This window comes from Scleropages formosus, chromosome 10 (assembly GCF_900964775.1).
Source record: "Scleropages formosus chromosome 10, fSclFor1.1, whole genome shotgun sequence".
NCBI classification, from domain to species: Eukaryota; Metazoa; Chordata; class Actinopteri; order Osteoglossiformes; family Osteoglossidae; genus Scleropages; species Scleropages formosus.
Window position 1 is genome coordinate 26,303,802 of NC_041815.1, and position 27,291 is coordinate 26,331,092.

Here is a 27,291-nt window from a genome sequence, read left to right on the forward strand (position 1 = left end):
ACACACACACACACACCGGATGACCTTTCTCCACCACCTTTACAAGCCAGCTGATGGTCTCCAAGCTCTGTGCACTCCAGTGGATCTTTAAAGTCCAGCAATCTGTACCTTATTTAAGTATGATTGCAGTCTGAGAACTGCACAACCACTTGGCTTGATCTGAAGCTTCATACGAAAGCTACGGTTCCTAAACAAATTCAGTGCTGCTGTTGCAGATCTTTTTTTCTCTCCAAGCACCCAAATGCAAGGACATTTTAATCACAGTGCCTTGGCTGATCAGTGGTGAAGATGCTACTGTGCAGTCTGACTGTTGTGACTATTTTAGCTAGGGACTAGAATGCAGTTAATGTGGTTGGTTGATGCAGGAAACAGAGGTATGTGTAGCCCGGTCCTGGTTTTGACCAACACAACAATGGAAGTTGATCTGGCTGTCTGGGCCAGCTGCTGCATCTGCTCTGACTTCTTCAGCTATAGCACCACCATCTCATTGACCTACATCCCAACTAGTGATTTCCCCCCCCCCCAAATACAACTTCCACTCCTGCTCTGTGGCACATTCCACTGTATTTAGGTTTCCAGTTTTGGAATGGGAAATGTGGCTTTAGGGTGGGAGGAGTCTGGGCAAAGTTGCAGTCAGTTCCCAGAAAATGCCAGCAATAGCTGCCACCCACACTGCCTTAGTGTCAGATTTCCTTTGGCATTTTTGTATTTTAAATTCACCCAGAAATAATTTCATATAGCAGACACAAGTCAAGTGTAGAACAATTGCTGGATTCATTTTAACCCATATGCAGAACCAATCCCCCCCCCGCTACATACTTTTGATTGTAGCCACAGGGTCGAAGTTTTTCTGTCTTTAAAAGGTGCTCTAAGGGAGATTTGGACAATATAAACGTGATAGAATTTTTCCCAGTTGAGCCTACTTTGCCACCTCTATCTATGGATGAAAAGTTACATATAAACCTCTGATTAACCCAGATGTGTTCAGTATGAAAATACTGAATGTACATCCTAAACCACCGGCCACATCTTTACACAGCTGGATACACAGTGAAGGGGAGGTTCTGCTGCCTGTGCTGGTAAGTGGACTCAAGCAGCAGGGGCTTTCATACACCATCCTAGTGCTGCTCATATCGAGACGGATGATGCATTCGTACTGCGCAGTATTTTTACACTTAGGAGAGAAAGGGGCTAAATGGGGTAGTTTATATGATTGCATATGCTACTCAAAACTGAAACATCATAAAGAGGTTAATAAATTTTCTTTTTCTCTTGAATGACTTTTTAAGTGTGCTTTACTGTAGGAACAGACAGCCACTCTCCACTAGAGCCATTGTGGGTATTTCTGGTTGGTGAGGAGACCAGTTTTTGGTGAAGTGTAGAGTTACATGGTGTATGTGTGTGTCTGTGTGGGTTTTGCCTCTGTGTGATGTTCTGTACAACAGAAACAGAACATGTGACAAACAGGTAGATAATGAGTCCAAATCAGGACAGTAAGAGTATGGAGTCTCCTAGAAAGAAACTTGATCATGTGAGAGACAGCTGTCCTGGGCTACATTGCGAATCCTCAAAGGAAGCATGTCGCCTTTTCTCAGAACAACGCATTGCTTCTTGACTGAAATTCCTTTGGCAAACTTTGAAGGAACATGTGATGATACCAAAGGAGCAGTGCAAATGAAAGACCACAATGTTCTCAAAAAAAGTGGCCAAGGAACTTGATATGATGGGGGGGAATGAAACAACTGTCAAGCGTTCAGTCAAATTCTGCACTTCGGGGGCCTGGTGTCTTTCAGCCTATTTGATACTGAAGTCTTTCTATCAGAGTTTCAATACGGGAACACGGCTGAGGGGTTGATCAGAGTTTTTTGTACAGAAAAACCATTTGTGTAGAGACACATATTGTTTGTACATAAATGTCTGAATTTACTGCATGCACACAAGTTTGATATTGGCATTATGTTTGTTATTGCTACAATGGTTTGTTTTGGGAAAAAAAAGTGAGGCATATTTCAGTTGGCCCACATATTAAGAAGTTGACTTGAGTGGGTTTTTTGTAATTTTAGATTCTAATCTTTACTGCATATTTCTTTTTTTAATGAAATCACTTTAATTGTAGATATTAAAATGTTGCCAACTGTATGTAAATGAGGATGAATTTAAGAACAATGATAAAAGAAATTTTCAATAAATGTCAATCTTTGGACTCTTTCCTAACCAAACCAAAAGGCCCTGGGGAGACTGGTATTCTGGACATTGTAGCCTCCTGGCTGGACATATTCAAATAGGAGGAAGACCACTCATTTGACTTAAATCATGTTTATGGTCTTCCAACACCCCAGGTTTTTGGTTAATGCCATGAGGTGATTAACAGTGTGGCCTTGTTTTTAAAAAAAACAGCTGAAAAAAGTTCCAATGAGCACCTCAATGTTGCTGTCACATTAGTCTAAATTAAGATCTGCTTAATTCTGCAACGTATATATCAAATGGAACAAATAAACTCATTAGATTCAGCTTTTCTGAGGAGAGCAAACGCCCCTCAGAGCTGATCCACGCTAAAAAGTTTTATTCCCCCCGCTCTCGAGAAAAGCAGAAATATTTTTCAGCAAACTGGATTATAGAGAGAAGTTGTAAGAAGTGATGGAAAGTGAAACATATTGTGAGTATATGTACAACAATTGCTTACAAATACAGTGAAGAGAAATGTGTGTTACGCGGCTGAAATCCAAAGAAAGACCAGCTTGTCCGGGACAGGTGGTTGGTGCTTTACTCCAAATTTAAATCTCTCCAAGCTTTAGTTAGTTTAGGATAGTTTTAGAATAATCCGTCTTTATTACTGTGTGGTGTTATATAAAAAAAAAAAAGACAGGACTGAACGATTAATGTTCTTTCTTTCATATTTTGAAAGCAGTAACCACGAGGGATCGCTGCTTACTTCTGACTGCGTTTAGGCGCCCAGAGTCGCGCTCTTACTACGTATTTTCGTCGCTGCTGTGATGACGTCAGGCACCTTTCCACTGTTTTGTGAACGAACGCTATAAACAAAGACATGTTAAACAGTTACAAAATACATCATGACAATAACTAACAAGAACAGATACGTAGAAAAAAAATTAAAGAAATAGTCAAATCAGCTCTCGCGACCCCGTATGGGACGAGCGGTTCAGAAAATGGAAAAAAATGTAGTCAAATCAGCAAATACATCTAAACTAAATTGTGATAAGATTTTATTATACGGATTTTTTTTTTCAATATTTGGAGAGAAGGAAAAAAAAACTACATTACAGTACGCATTATAGGAGGAATAATTTATAGTTAGGCCTTCTCTTAATACGTCTTACCTTATGGGTATAAAATTTACCCAAGAAACATGATATTTTAAATTACTGAAAAAAACAGCTACAAACAACGAATCAGATCCAGATATTACTGCAATTCCAGGGAATATCTAAAAAAGAAAATAAATAAGTGAATAAAAAATATACAGAAAAAAAAATCTATATAAACTCATTACCAACAAATGAATAAGATGTCACAATATGAAATCCAAGGCAGACTAATACACGGTGATGTGTCGCGTTCTTATTACGAGAGGAAGGGAGGAGAAAAAGAAAAAAGAAAATAAGGCAGCGCTCATGACGCGGCGGTTTTCTTCTTGTCTGCGCCAATCAAGCAACACGTTTTCATCACGTGTTTGCGTCTTATCGAAGACTCTCCGCCCCCTCCCTCTGCTAAAACTGGTGACGTCGGATAACAAAGATGGCGGGAGGAAACAGCAACTATTGGGAAGGTGGGGTTGAGAACGTCGCAACCGGTTTTCTACCATCAGTGTTAGCCTTTTTACCAGCAGGACAGCTTGAAGGAAATAGTAAAACACAAATCGAAAGTCATTTCGTTTGCTCAACATAGCTTCATGTCCTTTCTTTTTGTCGTTACTGTCAGTCAGTGTCTACGGTTTCTTCTCGCACTGACTGAGACTTACTTAGTGGTACACTCACGATAGTGATATTCTTCTTTACACTGAATGTTTCTCAGTTTTCTGTTTTTATGTTAAAAATCCGAGCTGTTTTCTTTCTCTGCGTTTCTGTGACATTTCTTGCAAGACTGACGTAAATCTGAGTTTAGTCGCGCTGTGGTCTACCATGTTACGGCAGCTGTTACCAGTATGGAAACGTAGAGAAATTTCTTGATATGTCACATCCATGTTAATTTTTTTAATTTTATTTATTTATTTATTTATTTATTTATTTATTTTTTACTTTATATATGTGTATGTAAAAGTGAGTTATTACTCAGATATTTTGATAGCCAGCAGGTGACGTAGTGGTTAGAGTTGGTGCCTTGTACTCAAAATGACTCAGTTTGAGATCTCAGTTCCCTTGATCAAGGTACTCACCCTAAATTGACACAGTAAGATTATCCAGCTGTATAAAGTGGCAATTAATTGTTAGTAGTATAAAATTTGCAAATCATTTTGCAGAAAAGCATCAGCTCAAGGAATAAATAATAGAATATAAGGATTGGCTCCTTACCTCATTCTGTAGATCTCACCACTGTTTGTCATGCACGCTAGCGTAGTATACATGTACATCTGAAATGACGACGAAACATATTTAAAAGGTGTTTTCTTGATGTTTGTAGTGTCCTGGAGTAACCAGGTGTGGCTGTTAAAAAAAAAAAAAAAGGCTTCTCCGCACCTTTCATGTTGATGGCTTCCGTTCTCAGATTTGCGTAAGCAAGCCAGACAGCTGGAGAATGAGCTCGACCTGAAACTGGTCTCCTTCAGCAAGCTGTGCACCAGCTACAGTAGCTCCCGGGACGGTCGTCGTGGAGACAGGTACCCGAACCCTCCCTGTTTCCCACAGAACACAAACTCCCCTGCCAGGTTCACGTGAAAGCGATGGGAAGACCCCCAGGTTTTCTCTGTGGCCCTCAATCATCCATTTCTGCTGGCTTGTCACCAAGTTTGTTGCATGTACTCTAATAAGAATCTAAGAACCTCTTGCCCCCTTTGCACAGCTCCGACACCACACCTCTTCTCAACAATTCCACCCAGGACAGGATGTTCGAAACCATGGCTGTTGAGATTGAGCAGCTCCTTGCAAAGGTGAGCTTGGTGACACGGTAACAGTTCTGTTGCTGCCACCTCAGTATACAGCAAGTGGGATGTGCAGCCACTGGTGACAATGATTGTTCTCTTCTCTCTCAGCTCACAGGGCTGAATGACAAGATGGCAGAGTACAGCAGCGCGCCAGGAGTGACATCCCTGAACGCAGCACTAATGCATACGCTACAGAGGCACAGAGACATCCTGCAGGTAAGGCTCTGTCCAGCCATGCCTCTGTTCATTGTTCCCTTCCCTCAGTCATACTTCCTGCTGAAGTTATCATTTGTAGCCTTTCTTTTATTCTTCTCGCTTTCTGATTACCTCGCCTGTGTTTGGTGTTCATTCACAGTTCTGTATTTCATCTATTTTCTGTATTCAGTTCTCTCTCCACCCTCATTGTCAAGCTGAATTCCCATGATAGTCATCCTACTTGGTGTGTTATTGGTGTGTTTGGCTCTTTTCGTTTGTTCTGTGTGTGTTTTTCCACATTTCAGAGCTCTGTCTCACATGTACAGACTTTTTTTTTTTTTTTTTTTTTTTTTTTTTTTTTTTTGGGGGGGGGGGTAATTTGCTCATTTGCTGGGTGAAGTGAAGTAATTAGAAGATTAATGGACAGAACTCGGCCTGAAAGCCCTTTTCTCAGCAGAAAGAGATGGGCACCCAATAACATGATTGATTAGCACCATGGAAGTTAAAAGATTTTCCATTTAAGAGGTTCTTAATGTGTTATTGAAATTGCAGTGTTTGGATGGATTATAAATTATTGGTTTCATCATGATTAATTTTACAGTAAAGAGGGTTTATAAGAAGATTGCTCCTCTGGAAATTGAGGGTGTAACTTGTTTTTGCTGAAACTTTGGTTGAGAAATAAACATCTTTTATCACTCCTCTTCACTTTGAATTTAAAGACAATTTAAAAAAAAAAAAAAAAAAAAAAACTGTTTATTTATACTGCCATTCTCTCCTTCCTTACTGTTTTTATTTTTAGGACTACACACATGAGTTCCACAAAACCAAAGCCAACTTCCTGGCTATCAGAGAACGGGAAGATCTTTTGGGGTCCGTGAGGAAAGATATAGAGTGAGTATTCACCTGTTCTTACTTTGAATGCCCACACAATCCAAATGTTAGTGGAGAAGTCTGCTACTGGTGAATGTGGAGAAGGCCTCAATTTACAGAAACCCTGTCTGCATGTCCACCTGTACATTCGAAAGGCCACCCAAAGGAGCACAGCCGGAAGGCTTTGATATTGTGCTATGCCTCCCATTGCTCCTCACACAATGTCCTCATGCCCCAGAGAGCTTGTGCTGTAAGAGTAAGGACATCACTGGAAATAATTTATCTAATTTTCTCCAGGAAGTTTTTAATGGCTTATTGATTCTTGAGGCATCCTCAGGCTCTGAAAGAGAATCGTGGTTTTATGCCTTTTCTGAGTAGACAGTTTCTCTCACATATCCATTTTTGAAAGCCACTTTGTGCTTACACGTGGTGCTCGACAGTCTAGATGCCCCATACAGATGAATCTGCAATGTATGCCTGAGTGATCTGCACTCTTTATGTTCTGGAGCAGTGTTAACATCCTGATGGATTTCCCAGGGTTTCTAGTAATTTTGGTGAAAGTCCAGTCTGTCTCATCTAAATCAGAGACAGGAAAATCCTTGGTATTTAACTATGTTGCTGGGATGTGGGTGCCTCATACCTTTTCAATTATCTATACACATATTTTCAGAGGAAATTAGATCCTTCTGTTGGGCCCTACTTTTTCAGATCCCCCCCCCCCCCCCCCCCCCCCCCTTTCTGTCACTTATTTGTGTATCTTCCAGTGTAATGGTACTGTACCCCTGTAAAATCCACATTGTAAGCATATCTAGCCTAGCTTTTGGATGTGGATCACATGCAGATCTGCCTGTCTGTCAGCAATGCAGATTACTTCATTAGACTCCTCCACCCATATGCCATATAAAACAATGCTTCTGTCTCCCTTGGCAACAGAAGAGAACGGCAGTAAACAGCTTATGGTCTTACAGCTGTCTCTCACACTGGTCCAGTGTAAATGCTTCGCAAGCAGAGTCAGGGCTTAAACAGAAGTGTGCTAGTGCTAACCCCTATGTCTTATTACTCTTACTTCCTCAGCACTGTGTCTGTGTGTCACTGTGTGTATGTGTAAGAATTCCAAAAGGTTTTGTAAGGGAGACATTCCGGTCACTTACAAGGAACAGCTCTTAATTGTAAAGTCAAAGACGTACAAAACCAGAGTTCCAGTACAGGATTGTTTCTGTACACTTGTACTGCACTTGTTACTGAAAGCTAACATGAATCATTTTATCACTGAAAGCAAAAGGCCTAAAAATTTTATACACAGTAATGGTCTATGACCCATCTTAGTGTAGCTACAAGTTTAGATAATAACGTATTGTGAAAATACCATGAATAATGTACCCAGCTTTTAGCACACCTCCAGGAGTATTCTACAACTTTGTCCACTTGGTGGCAGTATTGTCTTTCTCTCAGCTGTCTCATGACTTTAAGGGGAAGGAGTTTGGCTCTGGGGCCATTTTCCCAGTGTGATGTTTTGAGATCTCTTGTTTCATCCTGAGAGCTGCAGCAACCTTCTTGTGTGGAGCTCTCTGTTCCCCATCAGGTAGTGTCATCAGTACCCCCCCCCCCCCCCCCCCCTTTTTTTTTTTTTCTTTAAAAAACGTTCTGGCTTCCGGTTGTCAGTGACATACCCCCTCAGCTCCTACTGCTGGTGCTGTACCACATTACTGGATCCTTGTTTGAAGCACTATGGAGGCCTGCAAGTTCCTTGCCTCCAAAATGTCACACGTGGGACAGAGAGACCCTCACTGGGTTCAGCAGGGTGTCATGGCCTTTTAAAGGGACATTACAGAGATTACTTTTACTGTTAGTGAGCTGCCGTTTCTCTCCTTTGTCAGTGACGGTTGACTTGACCACAGGGCAGGAATCTCCAGTGCTGAACCAATTATCTTCCTTGATCTGTCAGGATTCTTTTCATCAGATGCCTATGTGGTGGGCTGCCGCTGTTCCTGTCTGTATGCACGTGATGTATTATATGAGCGCTAGAGAAGGAGACCTTTGTGAAGACCAGTGGAGAACAATGAAGCGCTATCCTGATCAGCTCCAGATAACTACTCCTTCTCTTCCCAGCACTCTTCTCATTCATTATTCACACTAAATGTCTTTCCCGGCGGAGCGCTGTCTGCCCTCAGTGGCTGCTCTGCGTATAATGTAAGCCGGGAAAAGGTGGGGTGTGGCATGCCTGGGTGAGCATAAGAGGGGTCGTTACACATATCATCATAAAATCAGGACATTTCCAAGTGGGGTCTTTCCATGGTTCGTTACCGGTGACACACGATACTTTGTAATGGGTGGGGTTGTGATTTCCCTCCACCATTGTAGGAATACTGCCACCTGGTGAATGGTACTGCCCTGCACTGCACAGCACAGCTGGTTGTTTGACACCCTCTCTATGTGCCCAAACACTCCTGCATACATCCGTATTTTTGTCCATTTTCAGCGTCTGTTTGGTATTAGTTGGCGTCAGACCTAGGAAATACAGTGTGTGAGGCAGGATGCTCCTTGGATCAAACATCAGTTTTTCTCAGGGCAGAAGGACATAAGCACAAAAATAAATGAGATGCAGAAACATAGTTTGTTTATTGTTGTAAGTTAACCCTCTGAGTCCAAAATACAGCAGTATTGCCTACACACAGAGGCACAGTTGTTGCATCTCGCTGTTCTCCGTAACAGCATGGCATCTCTATCTTCGAAACAGGACATACAAGAGTGGCACAGGCGTGAACAACAGAAGAACAGAGCTGTTCCTGAAGGAACACGAGCATCTGAGAAAGTAAGTGTGTATTTTTGTGTGTGTTTATACTGGGGGTTTCTTTTTTTTTTTTATTCTTGACAAGCATTCTCAGGTCACAAAGCATCACTTTGATTTGAATGTTTCCAGTCCGAATAGCTTATCAATAGCACTTCGTCTGCAGTTTTACAGCAAATTAGAAGACCTTTCATGTCCTGGTATTTTAGCAGATAAATCATAATGATAGATGGATGGATGTGTTGTAGTCTTAATTTTTTTGCCTAGATTTCAGTATTACAGCTGGCTGCTGCAGAGGCTTAATGTTCCATGTACAGAAGCGTAATATGGGGGGGAAAAAAAACAGGTTCATTTAAGGTTATGGGTAGTTAACGCTTGGAAATCTAATTAAGAGAAAACATTCCTTCATAAATCTGCAATTTTTCACACCATATATTAGCTCTTAATTAAAATGGAAGAGCTGTAAATTTGTAAAGGTCAGGGTTTAAAATTGATGTAAGTCACACACATTCGTATTTCATACACACACTCTGGGGAGACACAGAATTTATGGTGTTTGAGGTTCTTTGAATCTCCTCGTCAGACACAGCTGTTCATTTTGTCCATTCTAGAGGATACATTTTTAGTGTTTGTCCCAAACTATACATGCTACATCTGAGTTCTAATGCGTTTTATAGAGGTCATTTCTGCCCCTAAATGATACCACATGTTTGGTGGTGCTTGGAGAACTTAATATGTCCATGTTGGACATCCTAAAACCTTTTTCTTAGTTCTTTGGAGGTCCATAACAGCTTTGCAATCAAGTTCATTCTTGTGGTTATATTCTAGAAAGAGAGGGATCTAAAGGTTTGTTGTAGGTGTGTCCCCTGTGGGTGTGTCCTGGCAGGGTAATGGAATCCTGCTTGTGATCTCTGCAAGTGAGTCTTGGTCTGTCTAGCTACAAGATGGGGAAACAGTGTATGAATGCCAGGAGTTGCCCTGAGGCTCTGCTTATGGGTATTTACTATCCCGGTGTGGAACCATAGTGAATCCCCTACCCGAAATCTCTCTATCCCATACACCTTGGGACGCTTTGGTTAAAAACGGAACATTTCTGCATCAAGTGCAAAAAAGGCCCTGCTCTGGTTCCCCTAAGAGGTTCTTTGTGAGTCAGTAAAATTACTGGGCTGTGTGAATAGTTAAAGGAAAGGAGAATAACCTGCGTTTATTGCTTCAGCCAAAAGCCGCCAAGCTACCAGATAACGCCATGTAATGGAACAACACTTCCTGTCCAGCAGTCTTCTATTGCTCTTTTGTTAAGGCCTGAGTTGCAGATGGCAGCAGTGAACCACAGAGGTCGATTAGCACTGCGGATTGCTGATGGGTCTTGGCCCTCATGCGGCAAAGTCCCACGTTCTCTGCTAGACTCGAAGCCCACATGTGTACATGAATTCACGCTGTGGTGCATCTCAGAAAGGAACCTAAGGGTTAAATGGGATTTGAATGAGTCTCAAAGTTGGCACATGTCAGGACAGTACTGGTTACCAACTAGTAATCAGGTGTAACATGCATGAGTCCACATGAAAGATCCGTTCTGCTCCCACACAGCCATGTAACAAAGATCAAATCGTTGAATCTGCAAGGTTACTGAAAAAAAATTGTTAAACACCTAACAATGGGCAATGGAGCAAAGCCAAGATGGATCACGCTTCATACACTTTGCTGCTATCTGCCTGTTTGCTGGTCTAATAAAAGACCACATTCACGAATGCCTCGATGCAATTCCAGTGACATTAATCCTTGACTCAACGGTCCATGCTGCAGAAATGAATCGGTCATATATGTTTTGTAGCTTTAATAGTCTTTGGTGTCGTTAATGTTCTTGTACAAGATGTGTCGGTTGAGTGATGGCCTTTTCCGACTCTCGCCGCTGCGTTCAGGCCGCTTTTCTGGGCGAGGAAGCTATCTCGTATCATTAGTAACTGGGCCCTGCCCTTCTCCGGGACTCGCATAAAACAGCCGTTGAATGTGATGCCATCAAGAATGTCAATTAAGACATTAACTGTGGCGAGCATTATAGGACCATCTCTCTCTCTCTCTTTCTCTCTCGCTCTGGTTGATAGAATGTGGGGAGGGGGACAGAAGACAGAGCTTGTAGTTTGTCTGGTTTTTCTCATGGTTGTTTTGAAGTGACTACTTTGAGATTCATTCAGATTGTGTGGCAGTCCCCTGGCGCCTACTCAAGTTTACCAGCTGATGAGGAGGCGTCACCCCTGTCCGATACCTGTAAATGTACTTGGTGGCTCACCCGCGCGGGGGGCTGTTGCAGTGGTTAAATTTTTCATTAAAGTCTCCTTCTGGTTCTCTTTTCTCCACCCAACCCCCTTTCCTCTCTCTCTCTCTCTCTATTGGTCTTTCTTTCTCAAACTGAGTTTTCCAGTCTCCTGGTATGTTAATCCCATTGTAGGGTGGAAGGTTTTAATATATTAAAATTTTAAATTCTCATCTTTCAAAATCATGTTGCAGTTTATTTATTCATTTAATTTCTAATAGTGTTGTGCAAACGTGGCCTGTATTCATGTTTCTCTTTAGAATATTTAAAATATCTCTTTAGAAAAGATGTTGGGGTATAACATCTTATCCTATGTATGTTGAATGTTATAATTCAATCTAAATGACAGCTCAGCAACGGACTTGACAGTTGATCACAACGTTGTAATTTGCTGTCTTTGATTTATGCTTTCAGCTGTTTCCAGTATTACTGTGTTGTTGCCTTTGTCTCTGTATGTCACTATTAATCAATGTTGTTACTAAATAGCTTATACTAATACTAAAAAAAAAAAACCTAAACATTTTGATATGAATTCTGGTATTAGAGATCTGGTATTGGAGATCCGGCAAAGGAGAATTGGTGGAAATGTTGTGGAAAAATGTCACTCAGGTGACAGTAGGGCTGTTATGTTGCAGTCCAGTTTACAATCAGGGTGCCATGGCAGCATCCGTGTTCTTTAAGTGTTTGGTGGTGCCGCACTTCCACTGAATTTGTATCAACTTTAAACCCTGTGCTTCAAGAATTCTTCCTATTAAAAGTCTGTTGTCTGTTTTCTCTAATGTGTGGCAAGAAATTGTCTATAAACACAAATATGGAAAACAAGCAATGAGAAAGAAGTTTGTGAATTCTCTGGGTTTCTACACAAATGGTTCCTTAAATGTGATGTGATTTTCATAAAAATCACAAGTCTTATTTAACAAACATGCAGCATTTAACATTTGTATATCTATTGAACAAGTTTTTTTCTTTTTTAAAAAAAAAAAAAAAAAAAAAAAAAGGTCAAGGTCACCGATGGAAAATTTACTTCTTGAAAAAACAGTTGTTGGAGTCAGGTGTTCCGAACAATTCAGGTGTAGGTTTTATCTGCCGTGTGTGTGTGTTTTAAAATGTGGTTGCCTGCTATTCGGAGCAGAATTCTGTTAGAGTGCAATACGTCCCCATCGAGAGCATGTCAGAGAGGAGCTGCTGAAAATCGTAAGACTGGAAAGAGTTACAAAAGGACTTGTGACATCTTGCGCTTCCATGTGTTTACAATCGGGCAGATAGTTTAAAAGATGAGTGCAAAGGCACACTGCACAATACTTTTACCAGTGACAGCGCATAATTCCAAAGGATTTACAACCTTTTTCACCGCTATTGCAAATTTTCCGCAGGAAGTTGATGTACGCAGAGCTGCCTGAAAATTCATTGAACTTCCTTTACAGTTTTAATGTCATTTTCTTCCTCCATGCAGTTTGTCTAGTCTCGCTGTTCTGTGTAACAGAATAGGGCTGTGGTGGGGTCGCTCCACCTGCCTCACTACCTTCCAAAAGTGGGGGGGGCAGGGAATGATGAACAGATTAAGAGTGGGCGGAGGAGTCAATTAGATGCTTCCTGGAATTGTCCAGATGACTGTGGTTTGGTGTTATAACTTCCCGTAAGGGTGAAGCTGCAGTGTCCCCAAGTCCCTCAACCCATGGCTCACCTCGTGAACACTTTGTCTGGGTTGGGTTGTGTTGTTCTGCTTTGTCTTGGCAGTGACGTCACACAGCCCTCCAGATGCAGTGTTTTATTTATTTATTATTTTTTATATTACTGGTAAATATCTAGCAGCTTTAATTGCTGTGTGTGCTTGCTCCTGGTCTTCCTCCTTGTAGCCTGTGATGATTTCCCTGGGCTCGATCCTCCAGATGCTCCTCCAGATTTCCAGTCCATCTTCAGTCCTTCTGTCAGGTGCAGAGTTGCACATGCTGCCATTCACTTTCCGGCCTTTCAAGGCCCAGGTGGTAAACGCAGCATGTGTGTTTTTGAAAGGAGAAGAGCGCATGTGGTAGTGCCTAGAGCTTAAGTGGCAGAGCGCTGTGCCAGCTGCAGCCTTCATCCAGGGCACCTTCCACTGGCCAACCTCTGCTCAGAAGAAAAGCTGGAACATTCGGCTCACCTTTGCTCCATGCCGACTCTCACCAGCAGCTTCCTTGAAGTCTGCAGCGTCCATCTTTAGAGTACCATTTACAAAAATGAGACTGCACACCGAATGAGTCCTTTAGGACAGAAAGGCTCATTCAGAAAGCGGTGCGCTCATTCAAGAGATTAAAAAAAATACAAAAATAATCCAGTAATTCTTGAAAATGCTGAGAATAATTTTGTGTAATTCAGTATCACCCCAGCTTCTGAGTAAAGAAAACAGCAGTTAGATGTTTTGTAACAAGGCTACGCAAGCGAGAAAAGACATCTTGCTATTTATGACAGTCGATTGTTCTTTGCTGGTGCTGTGCATTTGTTCGGCTACATCTTATTTGGGAGTTATGGGAGAATGAAGTATATAATGTGAAACATTATACCTTATCTAATAGTATACGTCCGTTCTGTTATGCTGGGGATTGATGCTGTTTCTCTTGAAGAAAGCACGCCATTATGGTGCTGAACCACAGGGCTTTCAGTGGACTCTGGTTTTTGCTTTAGTGGTCAATTAAGAGCTCTGTGGGAACTCTGACCTCCAAACCACACAGCCCAGGTTGTGTAGCAGATGCACATCATCGCATGTCGAAAAGCTCGCTGCTGCACTAGGGCGGGCTGTACATTCTCACTCCTCTTTAATTGTTGCAGAGTTGCATATGTCAGGTGTATTTGTTTCGCTGTGCTGTGTGCCAAAGTAAACACTACATTATGGCAGGGAGATCCATTTGCTGTGGGATAAGAGGAGGGCTGTTGGGTTGGCACTGCCATCGCTTCAGTCAGCGGCTCTACATCCTTGGATGCATCGGGACAGATTGGAAGGCTGCCCTGTGTTTCATGTTATAAGAGCAGTTTGGAGTAGGCCGAAAAGCAACACAGACTTCCTGTCCCTTGTTCCACTGGTGACTCCTTAGATAGAACACTGGTTGTTCACCATCTTAGAGTGCCTGCAGTGAGCAATGCCTTGCTGGAGGGAGAGAAGGAGGTGAAGGCACTGTTCACGCTGCCTGTCAGCGGTCTCTGCTGAAACATAAATCTTTCTTATGCTGAAGCATTTAGCAGCAGCTGCCCTATCAGTAGAAAGCAGGAAGTGTGTGTTTTTTTTTTTTTAATGAGATGGTTTTATGCTGTTCTTGTGTGCAGGAAGGATGATGGAGGCTGTTACTGGAGGGTTGGGAGATGAAGTAATGGGCTGCCATACTATTATTATCATTATTAACTTTGTTTGCTGAAATCTTAGATTACCTGTTTTATGTAGCAGGTAATTTTCCTGGAGCAGTTACTAGGTTTGTGTCCCGTGGAACCGCTGTGCAGACAGATGCACATAGGGACACAATCATCTCCTCTTCCTTAGCTCTTTGTTTTTTAGTTTTTATCCCCTTCAGATTTTGGGTCACGCTGTAAATTTTAAGATCACATTTCAGTTCTGGCAGCTACCTTGATCTCACACTGTTGTGCAGTTTGACATTTAGCACGAGTGATGTTCCTCCCCATGTGCTGCGGTGACTCCCACAGGGACAGATCTACACCCTGTTGCAGAAATGAGTTGTGATGAGCCACCCTGCTTGATGACATAGTGGTTTTACAGCTCATCCTCACAAATCCACACCCTGATGAGGCACAGTAAGCTGTTGGTGTACAACCTAAGGCATGTGTCCAGTATCAGACCTGGGTCTCATGGCAATCTCCTCCTCCTGTTCCTCTTTCTCTTTCCAAGTACAAGTTCTCGCTGTTGTGAGCAGGGAAAAGATCCTGTTGGTCTGACTGGTTGCCAATTGCTTGACATCGGATTTAGAACTCTTAGAGCTGTGGAAGGTAAAACGGGTGAGGGTGGCTTGTTTATAGCTTTCTGCTTGGACAAACTGCTCCCACCCCTGCACAGGGAGAGCAGTGTGGTTCACAGAGAAGGACTTGCCCTCACTGCCTGTCTCTCAGGACAGAAGAAAGGGTGACAGTGATGTGACTGGTGTGAAAAAAGGCAATCCTTCGCCACCAGTACACACACACACACACACACATACACACCCCCATCATTTCCAAATCAGGGGGCAGAGGGCAAAGTCCCTTGTGCTGTGTTGCATATTGTAGGGCTCTACTTGAAGTGCAAGCACAAAGAGTCATGTTTGTCAAATCATAGAATGCTGCTTTAGCACAGAGTACTGTACTTAAGTTCTTTTTTTTTTTGTGGCAGTTTTCACTTTTTTTTTTTTTTTTTTTTCCTTTTCACTTTCCTCGCTGGCTTTGAACTAGCCTTAGAACATGGTGTAAATGAACCTCACAAGCAGGGAGCAAATCTGTCTTGTAAACTGGATAATTAATTGCACAAAGTAGAGGATTTAAGTCCTGTGGTAATGACTGCTGCAATGCAAATGGAAAGTGGGTGGGGTAGAAAGTGGAGCGGTGTCTTTGTGACTTGTGTTCAGTCACATGACACATCAAGTCGATGGCCCGCTGCTGGCAGCCCACGTAGACTTGCTCAGTAAATCCGTCAAGCTCCTCTCATTTTCCTCAGTAGAAGGACAATGAATCAGCCACCAGTCAGCTGCCGCACCAAGGCGAGCGTTAAGTTTATATCACCCTTCTCTCTAAAGGCAGATTTACAGGGAGAAGAAACTGCAGAACAGATGGTGAGGGTGCGCTGTACACCATTGCGCTTTCCCGTACCCCAGACAGAGCGCTCTCTCAGCTTCCACCCCTGTGGGTGTTTGCACACAGAACTGGGTATTCAGAAGCCAGCGTCAGCTCTGCATTTGTTTATTTATTTGTCACACACATCGTCTGAAACCGCTTGTCCCATTTGGCATCGCGAGGAGCTGGAGCCTAACCCGGCAACACAGGCCGTAAGGGGAGGGGACACACCCAGGATGGGATACCAGTCCATCGCAAGGCACCCCAAGTGGGACTCGAACCCCAGACCCACTGGAGAGCAGGACCCAGTCAAACCCACTGTGCCACCGCTCCCCATTTATTTATTTATTTATTTATCATATGTTATTTATTTATTCTGTAATTCTGTGTAGGATGTTTGTCTGTAAATGCTGGAATCATCTCAAACCACAGCAAATTCCTTGTGTGCATCAGCACGCTTGGCCAATAAAACTCATTATGATTATTTATTTATTTTAACTGTGATAAAGGTTTAGTAGCGAGTGAGACTTAAATACACCTTTATGTTCTTTTGCTATGGAGTCAGAAACAGGAAATCTTTACTGGCATACGGGCTTGGGCATACCTGCTTATACAGACATGGCTGCCAGTTGATGCTCTTTCTGTTGCTCAGCACTCATATTCTGTGGCCTGTATAGAAAAGGAGCTTCTCATACCCTGCCTCTTAGATCTATGTTCAGCAGTGGCAAGCACAGTGAGAGGCTGGCCTAAAAAAACCCGTGAAGCAACATTTAAAAAAAAAAAAAAAAAAGAAAATCCACAAAACAATGAGTTTACCATGACAGTATTACAGATTTTGTTTATGGTATTTAATATAAAAATCAGCGATGCACTTTAAAGTCCTTTGGCTCACCTTTGCTGTATTACCAGTGTACTGTTGTGGTTTACTGCTGAGAAAGTGATTCTCATGTTTGCAGTGCTCAGCAGTCATTAAATGAGAGGGGGAGGAGTAATTAAACACCATTATTAAGACTAATGTGAACACAAATACATCATTACAGTATTGTCACCAAGTGAGCAGCAAAGGATGTTGCTCATCTCCAGAAGTCCTTTTGTCAATATTTGACACAGCTGATACGGCCGAAGACCCTAATTAGAGAGGCCTTCTTTCCGGTAAATGAACAAAACGGGCGGGCAAGTTCTCCTTTGGTTAATCTCGGATCAGATTTGCTTCCTCTGCCCATGCTTTGCAGATCTTTCGTACAGGGACATCAGCAGCTTGGAGATATCTGAAGACCCTGTCAAGTTGTGGGAGACTGAAAGTCCCAGTGGTTTGCTTGCTCTCTGTGGCAGTCCACTGGAGTCCACATCATAGCACCTGAGCCACTGCGTTCCTGGGAAGAAGTGTACCTGGGATCTTTGTATTCGGTTCAATATATGGAAGTGGCTAGTGGTGTTACCTTTAGGTACAGGAAGTTTTTGGGTGCATTGCATGCCTTTTTTAAAAAGAACTCAAATTGTGATGGTCATTAACATGTTATTTACATAATTCAAAGGTTGCAAACCTCTAATGCATTTCTTTATATTATTTTATCACGAGAGAGTCAAATGAAAATACATGTGTAAATAGTGTTTTTTTTTTTTTTTTTAAATGTCCAAAGGACATAAGGTTCCCTGAGCTGGAAATGTTTCATACAGTGCAGTTTATGAAAGCGGCCAGCTCTGCACTCTCTCCACACGTCCCCACCTGGAGTGGCACTTGCAGGGTGTAAAAGATTGGTTGTTAGTCCTGCATCATGTTTCTCCCACTAACTGTGCATGACCCTGGTGGTGGCCTTGGGGTCACATGGTCTGTGTGCTGTTGTCCATCCATCATCTCACCCTGTAACACATACATACACAGGTGAGTTGTACATGTAGCCATTGATGGTAAAGCAGCCATCTGATTTTCCCGTTTGGACCTTAGAGGGATTTTCTGAAAGTGTCCTCCATGGGAGACATCTTGAGTTACATGATCTGTACTCACTTTGCATTACAAGTGTCTGGTTTCTAAAGATAAGACAGGAACGCAACAGGATTATCAGACATTTTTTTCATTGTCCATCATAAAGGACTCCATGCAGACACATCTGGGTTCATGATTTGAGTTTGTGGTGGTGCTCTGTGTAAAAGTTGCTGATTCTGTGGTTAAGGGACTGCAGAGAATCGGATGCATGTTTTCTCCCCAGTGACATTTGTCCTTTTATGTGCGAAATATGTGCTCTGCCTGTGTTGTACCATGCAGTATTATGTTTCTCAGACTTCAGTCCTCTGCCACTTTGACATCTCTTCCTGTCTGACGATTTCTTGAAGTCCACCTAAGAACATGCAGTCAAATGTGTTTGCTCCTTCCGCAATGTAATTACAGGAATAAGATGACAGCATTTTAGAAGCGACATGCTTGTTATTGTCAGATTGTACTCTTATGCTTTGCCCAGGGATCAGTTGTTCGCTTGTGTGATCCCAGGGGACCTCGCTGCTAATGACTGGCTGCTGGTTTGTTTGTTTTTCTTCTCTGAAACATTATCACTATTGATTCTAATTAGACAATAATGCAAAGAGTGCATTGCTTTTCATTGGGGGAGTCTGCTGGGGGATTAAACTGGGGGTCGGAAGAATGACAGAAGAGTCCACAACTGTCTGCAACTGCCGCTAACCCTGGGGCCCGTCAACTTGCACTTGAGAGCTTTTAGTCACACACAGGGGAGCAGATCTGGGGATTCCCTTAACCACTTGTTTTTTATTAGAAAGATCCCCAGCTTCCCACGTCACCAGAGGCGCGTACCACAGGGCCCTGCATCATGCAAACACAAACGCATGCTGTCTGTGTACCTGCATATCAATAACCCCTTTCTTTGACCATCTCTGCCATAATACGGAGTGCTAGCCCAGAACACCATGTCTTCTAATCTGGAACATTGTCAGGTTAATTTCAGTGAGGGCCCCTGCTGTAGTACCTTTGATTCGGGTGTTTAATCTGAAATCCATCCATCAGTTGTTGGTAACTCTTTATCTAATGCAAGGTCATGGTGGGCTAGAGCCTGTTCTGGAAACATAGGTTGTGAGGCAGGATATGTACTGGACAGGATGTTCCAGTAAATTGTGCAGTTTGTATAACTGATAGAAAATGTGAATTGTTTCCAATAGAAGCATGAGCTGAGAAATTAAATAATTGAGAAAATTATGATAATGGATGCTATGTGCATTAGGGCCTTTGTTCACATGAATGCCCCTGCCCCAGTGAGCATTGCAGTGGCCTCTTGCCCCTCCCTGTTCGTTTTATTGTTCTCGCAAGTGCCCTGGAGAGGGACTCCTATAATGGCTGGGGAGTCACTGGATCTTTGTGTGGGCGATAACCAGCAGAAATCCAGCCCTCCCTCCCTCCCTCCTCAGCTAATGGGGTAAACTGTTGAGCTGCAACGTGAGGCAAGGCAGAGCACGTTGGCCAGGAAGCGCACTTCACAAGAGCAACGTGCCTTAGTGCTGTCAGATGGTGGTCGAGAATAATGCACATGCGATGCACCATCAACCAAATTTTACCCCAGCCCTTAGTGGCCCCACCTTATACTCTTGAACCTGAACTCATGCACTAACGAAAACAAAGGCACGAACGTGCGGCTGGAGGAAGTACGCTGATACTGAGTCACGCCACGTCTATCGATCGGACCGCATGGTGCAGAGACTAGCAGGCTAAACCCATCTGCTGCAGAGAGAACCAGCAAGGCCTATCGCATTACAGGCTGGCCCTGCTCAATCGAAAGAACATTTTCTGTAATTAAAACTGGACGAGAGAAACTCGATGCGTGTACGAGAGCCAGAGAGGATTATGGCATTTAGTCACACGAGTCAGACAGGATATGAAGTAGCCTCAGTGCTGACTGAAGAGACAACTTCAGAGGCAAAGAAAGGGGCCTCGGTAGTGCAGAGTATAGCCATTTATAATAATTCAAATAGAGCCTATAACTTATCCTTAAGGTTTTATTTTCCATTTATAATTCATGAACAGATTGTAGCGGTCAAGTTGAATGCAACATATTTATTCATTGACAGCATAGTTCCTGTGTAAATTCTGACGCTGCAGCTTTTGCAGTGCTGCGGTTGGCAGATTCAACAAGATCATCCCTCGACCTCCAAGAGATGGGTGCCTTAAGTGTGCTGCAGGTGGAAATGAGTGGTATGAGTGAGGGGTCTTTGCTAGTATTGATCTATATTTAGGGGAAATAGTGGTAATGGCATTTGTAGTTAATATTTATTTGACGCATTTCTCCAAAGCAACATGCAGTTTTAGGCTTGTTTACTAGGCTATTGTATTGTAGTTGGCGTGTGTCAATTTACCCCTTCATACAGCTGAATCATTTTTATTCTATTAATTCAGGTCAAGCAATCTGCTCAAGTATACAGCAGGAGTGGGATTCAAACCTGACTCCCTATGTGCGAAAGAGACCAGAGCACATGTCCTTGTCAGTGAGAACCTGCTTCCCAGATCTTCCCCATGTCAAGTACCTCACTGTTGTCCCTCACCAGTCATCATTTCCGTAAATAGTACAAGTAAAACAAAATTCGCATGCACTTTGTTTGTCTACAGCCCTGCTGCTTGAAAGAAAACATTATTGCAATGCCTTATAAATAGGGGAGTTTATAGTTGCATCCTGACCTGGGGTTCAACTCCCACTTCCCACTGTAGTACCTTAAAGCAAAGTACTTACCCTGAACTGATATAATAAATATCTTGCTATATAGATGAGTATATAATTGCAGCTTGACTGTAAGTCCAGTTGATTTGTTATTAATAAATATGAATCTGCTGTTTCAGATGTGATATTAAATAAGACCTTAGTGGTTGTGATTGGTTGACACTTGTCAGTATGATATGACATGATTCTCCCATTTTGCCTTGCACTCAACATAACCGTTTCTGTAAGTAGTTGATTTATTGAATTCTGTGTTTCTTTTTAAATGTTCCCGTGAGCATTTCTTCTGTGTTCCATGCCTCTTTTGCTGCTGTGATGAATGACAGCCATGAACTGACAAACTGGGACTGGAGTTGGTCCCTTCGTGGGGTTGGGTGCATGTCTGCGTGGTTGTATTGCCTCTTGTGTTTTTGTCATGATTGCATGAAGAATATTTGTGGAAGAGGAATGACCGCAAAATGGGGAAAAAATATGATAGAATGGCTTTTTTTTTTTTTTTTTTTTTTTTTTAATGGGACTTTTTTAAACTGTAGATGGGTGTACTCAGGATGGCTTTAATATCTCACATCCAAACTTGTGTTCTAAGCAAATTCTTCTGTTTAAAATGACTTATGGTAACTTGAAGTAATGAATGCTTAGTCATCTTTAATTATGAAATATTGGGGAAGATGGTAATATGTTAACTGAGAATATAATGGATGTGAAGTTAGCATACTATTCCAGTAAACACTTGTACAGTTGAGCTGATTCTGTTTCTTGCCAGTAGTTGTGCTGCTCATATTTACCCATTTTTATTTCTTGATAGTTCTTACAATAAACCCAGAGTGTACACCCTTCCAGTTACAAGTACAGGGATTTACTTGCTGCTTTGCAAGGGAAAACGGCAGTCTGAATGGTAATGACTTTCTGAGGGGTGCAAGATAGAGTGGCTTAAGAATACAGAAGCTCCGGATGGCCACGGCTTCCTTGGGGATTCTGTGTGAAGTGGCTGGAGATGGTGCAGAGGGAATGGAGCCTCCACTTGACCATTACACAATCCAGCCACCTGAGGGGGGTTCATAGTGTCATCCCTGCATCAACCACTACAACTCCAACCCCAAGTCCTGTGGGAGGTTTGAGGGTGTATCAGGCCCACTGATAATCTTAGTTCTGAATTTGTCTCCCTTTTTCTCTCCTCTCTTTCCAGTTCAGATCGACTGATTGATGACACAATAAGGTAAGCTGCGATCTCAAACCTAATATAGTATAGTATAAGTATATAAATTTAATTTTATTTGTTTAATAATAAAAAATATATTACTTTTCATTCAGCTCATATATCCCAGTGAGCTTGTTGTAGAAAATGGCCAAATATAGGTTGTGCCAGTCAGGATAAAAATGCATGTACAGGAGAATTGAAATGTAAACAAAAGTCATGAAGTAACAGCAGACCCTTTTTCACAGTTGTCACAAAAACCCATAAAAATCTTTGGCATTTTCAGTTTACTTTATCTCAGCTGCTTAATGAAAAATTATGTTTAAAAATGCTGGAAGTTACTGCCATGTTTGAGGACAGAAGGAGTATCGCTGACAAAGCCAGTAAAACCACGGCTTGACGCACAGCACATGATGGGCAAAGCGAGGTCCAGACCAGATGTTTCCGGAATGCTCAGTTACCATCCCTGGTGGACATTTAATTACAGAAACTGGCTTATTTAAGCAGGTTTAAATTCACACCTGAGTTGGGGTCTGCTGCACTACCTGGGGTTGGAACAGTATAAGCACGTAAGTGTGTATGCGTTCTATGAAGTGAACCTGCATCACTGGCGAAGTTGGGGGGGGGGGGGTATTCCCCCTCCGTTTTCCCTTCTTTGACTCCAGCAGCCATAGCAGTCAGGAAAAGGTCAGGTTGTTTGTGCTTGGAGCCCAACTGCTGTGAAATCCCACTGTGAACGCGGGGGAGACGGACAATCACCAAGGAGCTTGTCCTCTTTTATTAGTTCATCACTTTGTTTAAGTCCGAGCCTCCGGGGTTTGCTGGGGGGGAGCTGCGCTAAACGCTGACAAGCACCTAATATGATCCTTGTTTGAAAAGGTCAGGATATGAAGCTAATAAATGGTGTGTCCACTTGGTTCTCACTACCAGGGACAGTGGTGTACTGCTGTTTGCTCAAAGGGACCTGACCATGTCCCGCTCTCCTGTAATGCTTCCTGAGGTGCAGGTGACCCCCCCAACTTTGCTGGTACAGTGGAGGAAATGTGCTCAGATGGAGATGGTGTGCAGCCCAGCAGCTAACCTGAGCCACCACACTGTGCATAACTGATTCTAGTTTGGCTTTGAGCTGGGTTTTGTCCCATCCCACAGTGAGGACAAAGTATGGGCGAAGCGGCACCAGCAGGGCACCAGCTCACAGCTCATGAGAAAAGTGCATCCACTTGTAAGCGACATCATAATTCAGAAAAATTATGACAGGCGGGAACGTTCGTTTCGGCGCGAGAGCACATTAACTGCAAGACCACAGCAGGCTCGCTAAATGAACTGTGAGCCAATGAAAGTGATGAGCAGCTCCCACTGAATGTGAGATGTCAGCTGCCTGCAGCGCCCGGGAGATGGGCAGCTTAATGGAGGCAGAGGCTTATCATTGGCGTCCTTTGGGATTTAGTGTAACGCTGCCGATTTCCTCCTTGCAGATTTTTGAAAGTCTGAAAGCCAGAAAGAAATTTGATTTACTTTTCTTATTTTCCACTCACCAGAACTTGCAGCGTTTTCTTCTTTCCTTGTTGATTTTCTTCTGCTTTTCCATGCTACGTTACATCACCAGAGTAGGTCTACCCTTGGGCTCTTTGGGGCCTCTGGCCCAAGTCATCTTTTCCTTCACATGCTGATCTTTGTGCAATCTACTGATCAGAGGGCGGTGGGAGGTTTGGGGTCAGTTGTGAGAGGGGTCGGGAAAGGTTGGGTGTTTCCTCCTCTGATTGAAAACTTGTGCTGTGGTACTCCTCTTCTAGCATTGCCATGGCTACCAAGGAGAACATGACGTCCCAGCGGGGCATGCTGAAGTCCATACAGGGCCGTGTAAACACTTTGGCCAGTATCCTTTTCTCCTCGCTATGGAGCCGTGACCTGCAATCGGCGCAACCCCTCAGGTTTACAAACATCAGCTGTGAGGGTTCATTCAAATCGAGGACTGCTTATTAACCCAGTCAATCACTAAACTCAGCACTGCTTAGTGAAAACATGGTAGTAGTGATCTGAGTAATTTAGTGGGGCAAGTTTGATTACACGCATAATATTGGAAGTTGCTTTAAGAATGTCCATACTTTCATTGTTTTGCCGTCCGCGTAGTTTGACGCAGTGGCCATGGGTGCAGCACTGACGTTACAGAAGCTTGTGCTCTCACCAAGGTGGAACGATGTTTGAAAGCACTGCTCATCCTTTGTTATATGAAATAGGCCTTCAAATCGTCCCAGTGGTTCATTGAGCATCTAATGGTCTCTAAGTTGTCCAACCACACACTACTGACACACTGAAATTTTCAGTTGTACGCAGAGTTTGAAGTTGAATACCAGTTGGATTTTATTAATGTAACAGTTCCAGTATTGTTGCCTGAATTGTCTTGATATCTGAGTGCTTTTTTTAACTTTAAATATTATTCAAACTTTCCACTCTCTCTGAGTAGGTGAGTAGAGTTTGGCCAGGACATCCAAATGATTTCAAATGTGAAGAGCATAAAGCCATGGGCACTACAAGCTGCATTGTCTTCTCCTTAACCACGTCCCTCTCCAGATCGCTTCCCAGCAATCAACAGCCTCATTCAGCGAATCAACCTGAGAAAAAGGCGAGACTCGTTAATCCTGGGAGGGGTCATTGGCATCTGCACCATACTGTTGCTCCTCTATGCGTTTCACTGATGGATGGAAGGGACGACCATCACATTGGAGTGTTCTGCGAGTAGTGGCTGAGCCTAAGCAAATGGGCGTAGCAATAAGGAGGACCTAAGGGAACGTTTTTTGGTCCCACAAGGCCAAACCGCAGTACTGACCTCTTGTCCACGGTCAGCTCGGTCTACCTTGTTTCTCTTTGTCAGCTAAATGGTGGTGGGGGTGGGAAACAGAGGATTCAAACTGTGCTTATTTCTTGTGCTCTTGAGTCGGGCAAGTCAACGGAGACCAAAATTTGATATTTTAAGTGAAGACTGATAGCTCTAATCCCTATGTAAGCCTCAAGAAATGACACAATGCTATTTAATGTACCCAGCAGTGAGGTGGATGTATATTGCAGAATAAAGAATTAATAAATTATTATGTATGTAAAACCTGTGTGGAAGTAGACAGTCTAATGCTGCTTTGGGATGTTAACGCCACATGATTTGATGGTGACCCCCAGTGCTGCGTAGAACATGAGTCCTTGCTGCTATGGTCATCTTAGCTGTTGGCTCTGTTTTTGAGGACAGTGGTGCAGTATGGATGAACTGGACCAGTATGCATCCAACACAGTCAGTTTGCATGGGTGCGAATCAGCTGACGGTGTCTCCATAGTTGTGTTTACCAATCCCCACCCCCTCCCCCCCCCCCCCCATTCACATGTAGCCCCAGCTCCTTTGTACAGGATCCTGTAGTTGCTGGGCAGAATTTTGCGTGGCTGTCTGCTGAGATCTGTCAGGCTGGAGCTGCTCCAACGCGGCCTTCCATGCGCCTCGGTTGGCCCGAGAAGGAAGTAGAGCATGAGTGTGAAATGTTGGGGTGATGTGTGTGCTAAAATTAATTGATCAGAGGTGAACAGTGTGGCGGTATTTTCCACTCATTAGCCCATGGAAGCTGGGCTGATTTAGTGCAGGTGCTGGTGTGAAGTAAAGGAACCCATTTGAGTCATTTGACTTAATTTTGCTGAACTCTGGCTCCAGAACCCATGGAATGATACTGTTCTTCTCAGTTCTGGTTTTATTCATGTCACTTGACATTGCAGCAGTGACTTGTCACGGAGGGTACCTGCATGAGATTATGAGATCAAGTTGTTTGAGGTCCTGTGATTACCCGTAACATTACAGTTGAGCTTAGGTCTGAAGCCCATAGAGAAACCTCCGTCTTGATGTTGTTTTTTGGGGGCCAGAGAACCCAGGATGAATTTATAAAAAAAAAAAAAAAAAAAAAGTCCTGACCGAACAGTATCCATTCCTGAAGAATTACTTGTGAACTGGACGAGTTTCATCTGCCACTTTTTGCTTTTCCTCCTTTCGTTTGGCAAAGCCCTAGAAGTTCAGAAATGCCCTGGGTTCGCGGCTGAGGATCAAAACGGAGCTCTGCTGGCGGGTATGTTCCTTCTCCTCGGGCTCGTTTGTCAGAAGTGCAAGCGATCACCTTTCCCTCTGTGCCTCTTTGTCCCCTCCTACTTCACCAGTTTCTGTGTAAATACTGTATATTTACAAATGTATATAAACAGTAAAAAGTAGCTGTTCTGTCCAAAAGGACATCGTCTGGAGTCTGGGAGAGAATCACTAGTGACATACTCTTTCCCACTCTGGCACCAGCCAGGTCCTCTTCTCTCCCTCGATTGAGTAGTTTTTCCATGTTGTGATCCCACAGCAGACATCTGTCATAAAGAGAATCCCACGACGGCCTTTTGCGAAGATGAGAAAATGTTTTTTCCCAGCCATGAGAGCGTGCATTAATGTAATTAAACCGGCAGGCATAAACTGGACAGAATTGATGGTGGTGCAGCAGTTAAGGACACTGACTGGCACCGTGAACATTGCTGGTTTGATCCATAGTTCCCACTCCCACTTTTTGGATATTTACCCTGAAATGGTCCAGTCCTCCAGCTGTATAAATGGGTCAAGTACTGCAAGCAGCAGATAAGCAACAAACTCATAATTGTTGGCCCGTAGTATTTGTAAGACCGGATTTGTATTTACACAAATGCTTTTTAACCACCGTTCAGAAATGACAAACCAGTTGGAGCATCGACACGTGACCCCCCGTGCCCCTGCTTCCGAATTGCCCTCATTTTTCAATTCTTAACCACGAGTTGTGTTGCATTAAAATACAGCTCCACTGCAGTGTGTGTGAGGAGCGTGAAGCTGAACTGGCACACCACGTTGTCATGCTGGGGGGGGCGGGGTTTAGCCCTAATCCTTCTGCTCTTCTGAGTTACTACAACACCGATGCTGCCTGGAGTTTCGGATCGCATGGCCCCGAAGTCTTCAGTCCTCATGAATATTTTACAGTCTTTTGTGTGCTGACAGCTGGAGCGGAAATAAACATGGTTCAAAGTACTCCGAGGCTTCATCTGTGAAGGTGTGTAGCGGGTTGGCATTCGTAAAATCGAGGGGTTTCCTGTGCACCCATGGTGGATGTTTGATGGTGACCTGAAGCTGATGCACTTTGTGGGCTTTGTCTGGTTCAATTTTAAAAAAAAAAAAAAAAAAAAAAAAAATTCAGGATACACCTCAGCGCAGGAGTTCTCAATCCCAAGGGCTTTTTAAACATTAGAAATGAAAAACTGTGATGCTTTCCATCTGAAGTAGCCTCAGCGGCTCTTCGGCAGCTCTTTGCTTCTTTT

The 27,291-nt window shown here is 43.1% G+C and overlaps 1 protein-coding gene across 1 annotated transcript; it reads left to right on the forward strand.

Annotated features, from left to right (window-relative positions):
* Nucleotides 1–3,745: 3,745 nt before the first annotated feature.
* On the forward strand, nucleotides 3,746–27,165 carry LOC108932446 (Golgi SNAP receptor complex member 1). The gene is made up of 9 exons (XM_018748868.2): nucleotides 3,746–3,787; nucleotides 4,723–4,834; nucleotides 5,017–5,104; nucleotides 5,207–5,314; nucleotides 6,093–6,184; nucleotides 8,901–8,975; nucleotides 21,940–21,969; nucleotides 23,742–23,824; nucleotides 24,520–27,165. Exons 1-9 carry the CDS (start codon nucleotides 3,757–3,759, stop codon nucleotides 24,642–24,644), a joined length of 744 nt encoding a protein of 247 aa, XP_018604384.1. The 5' UTR covers nucleotides 3,746–3,756; the 3' UTR covers nucleotides 24,645–27,165.
* Nucleotides 27,166–27,291: the final 126 nt, after the last annotated feature.

Excerpts from the sequence above, each read along its gene's own strand:
- LOC108932446 (XM_018748868.2), top strand. The coding sequence starts at position 3,757 with ATGGCGGGAGGAAACAGCAACTATTGGGAAG. Across the intron at positions 3,788-4,722 it reads AAACAGCAACTATTGGGAAG|ATTTGCGTAAGCAAGCCAGA; the intron begins GTGGGGTTGAGA and ends TTCCGTTCTCAG. Across the intron at positions 8,976-21,939 it reads GAACACGAGCATCTGAGAAA|TTCAGATCGACTGATTGATG; the intron begins GTAAGTGTGTAT and ends CTCTCTTTCCAG.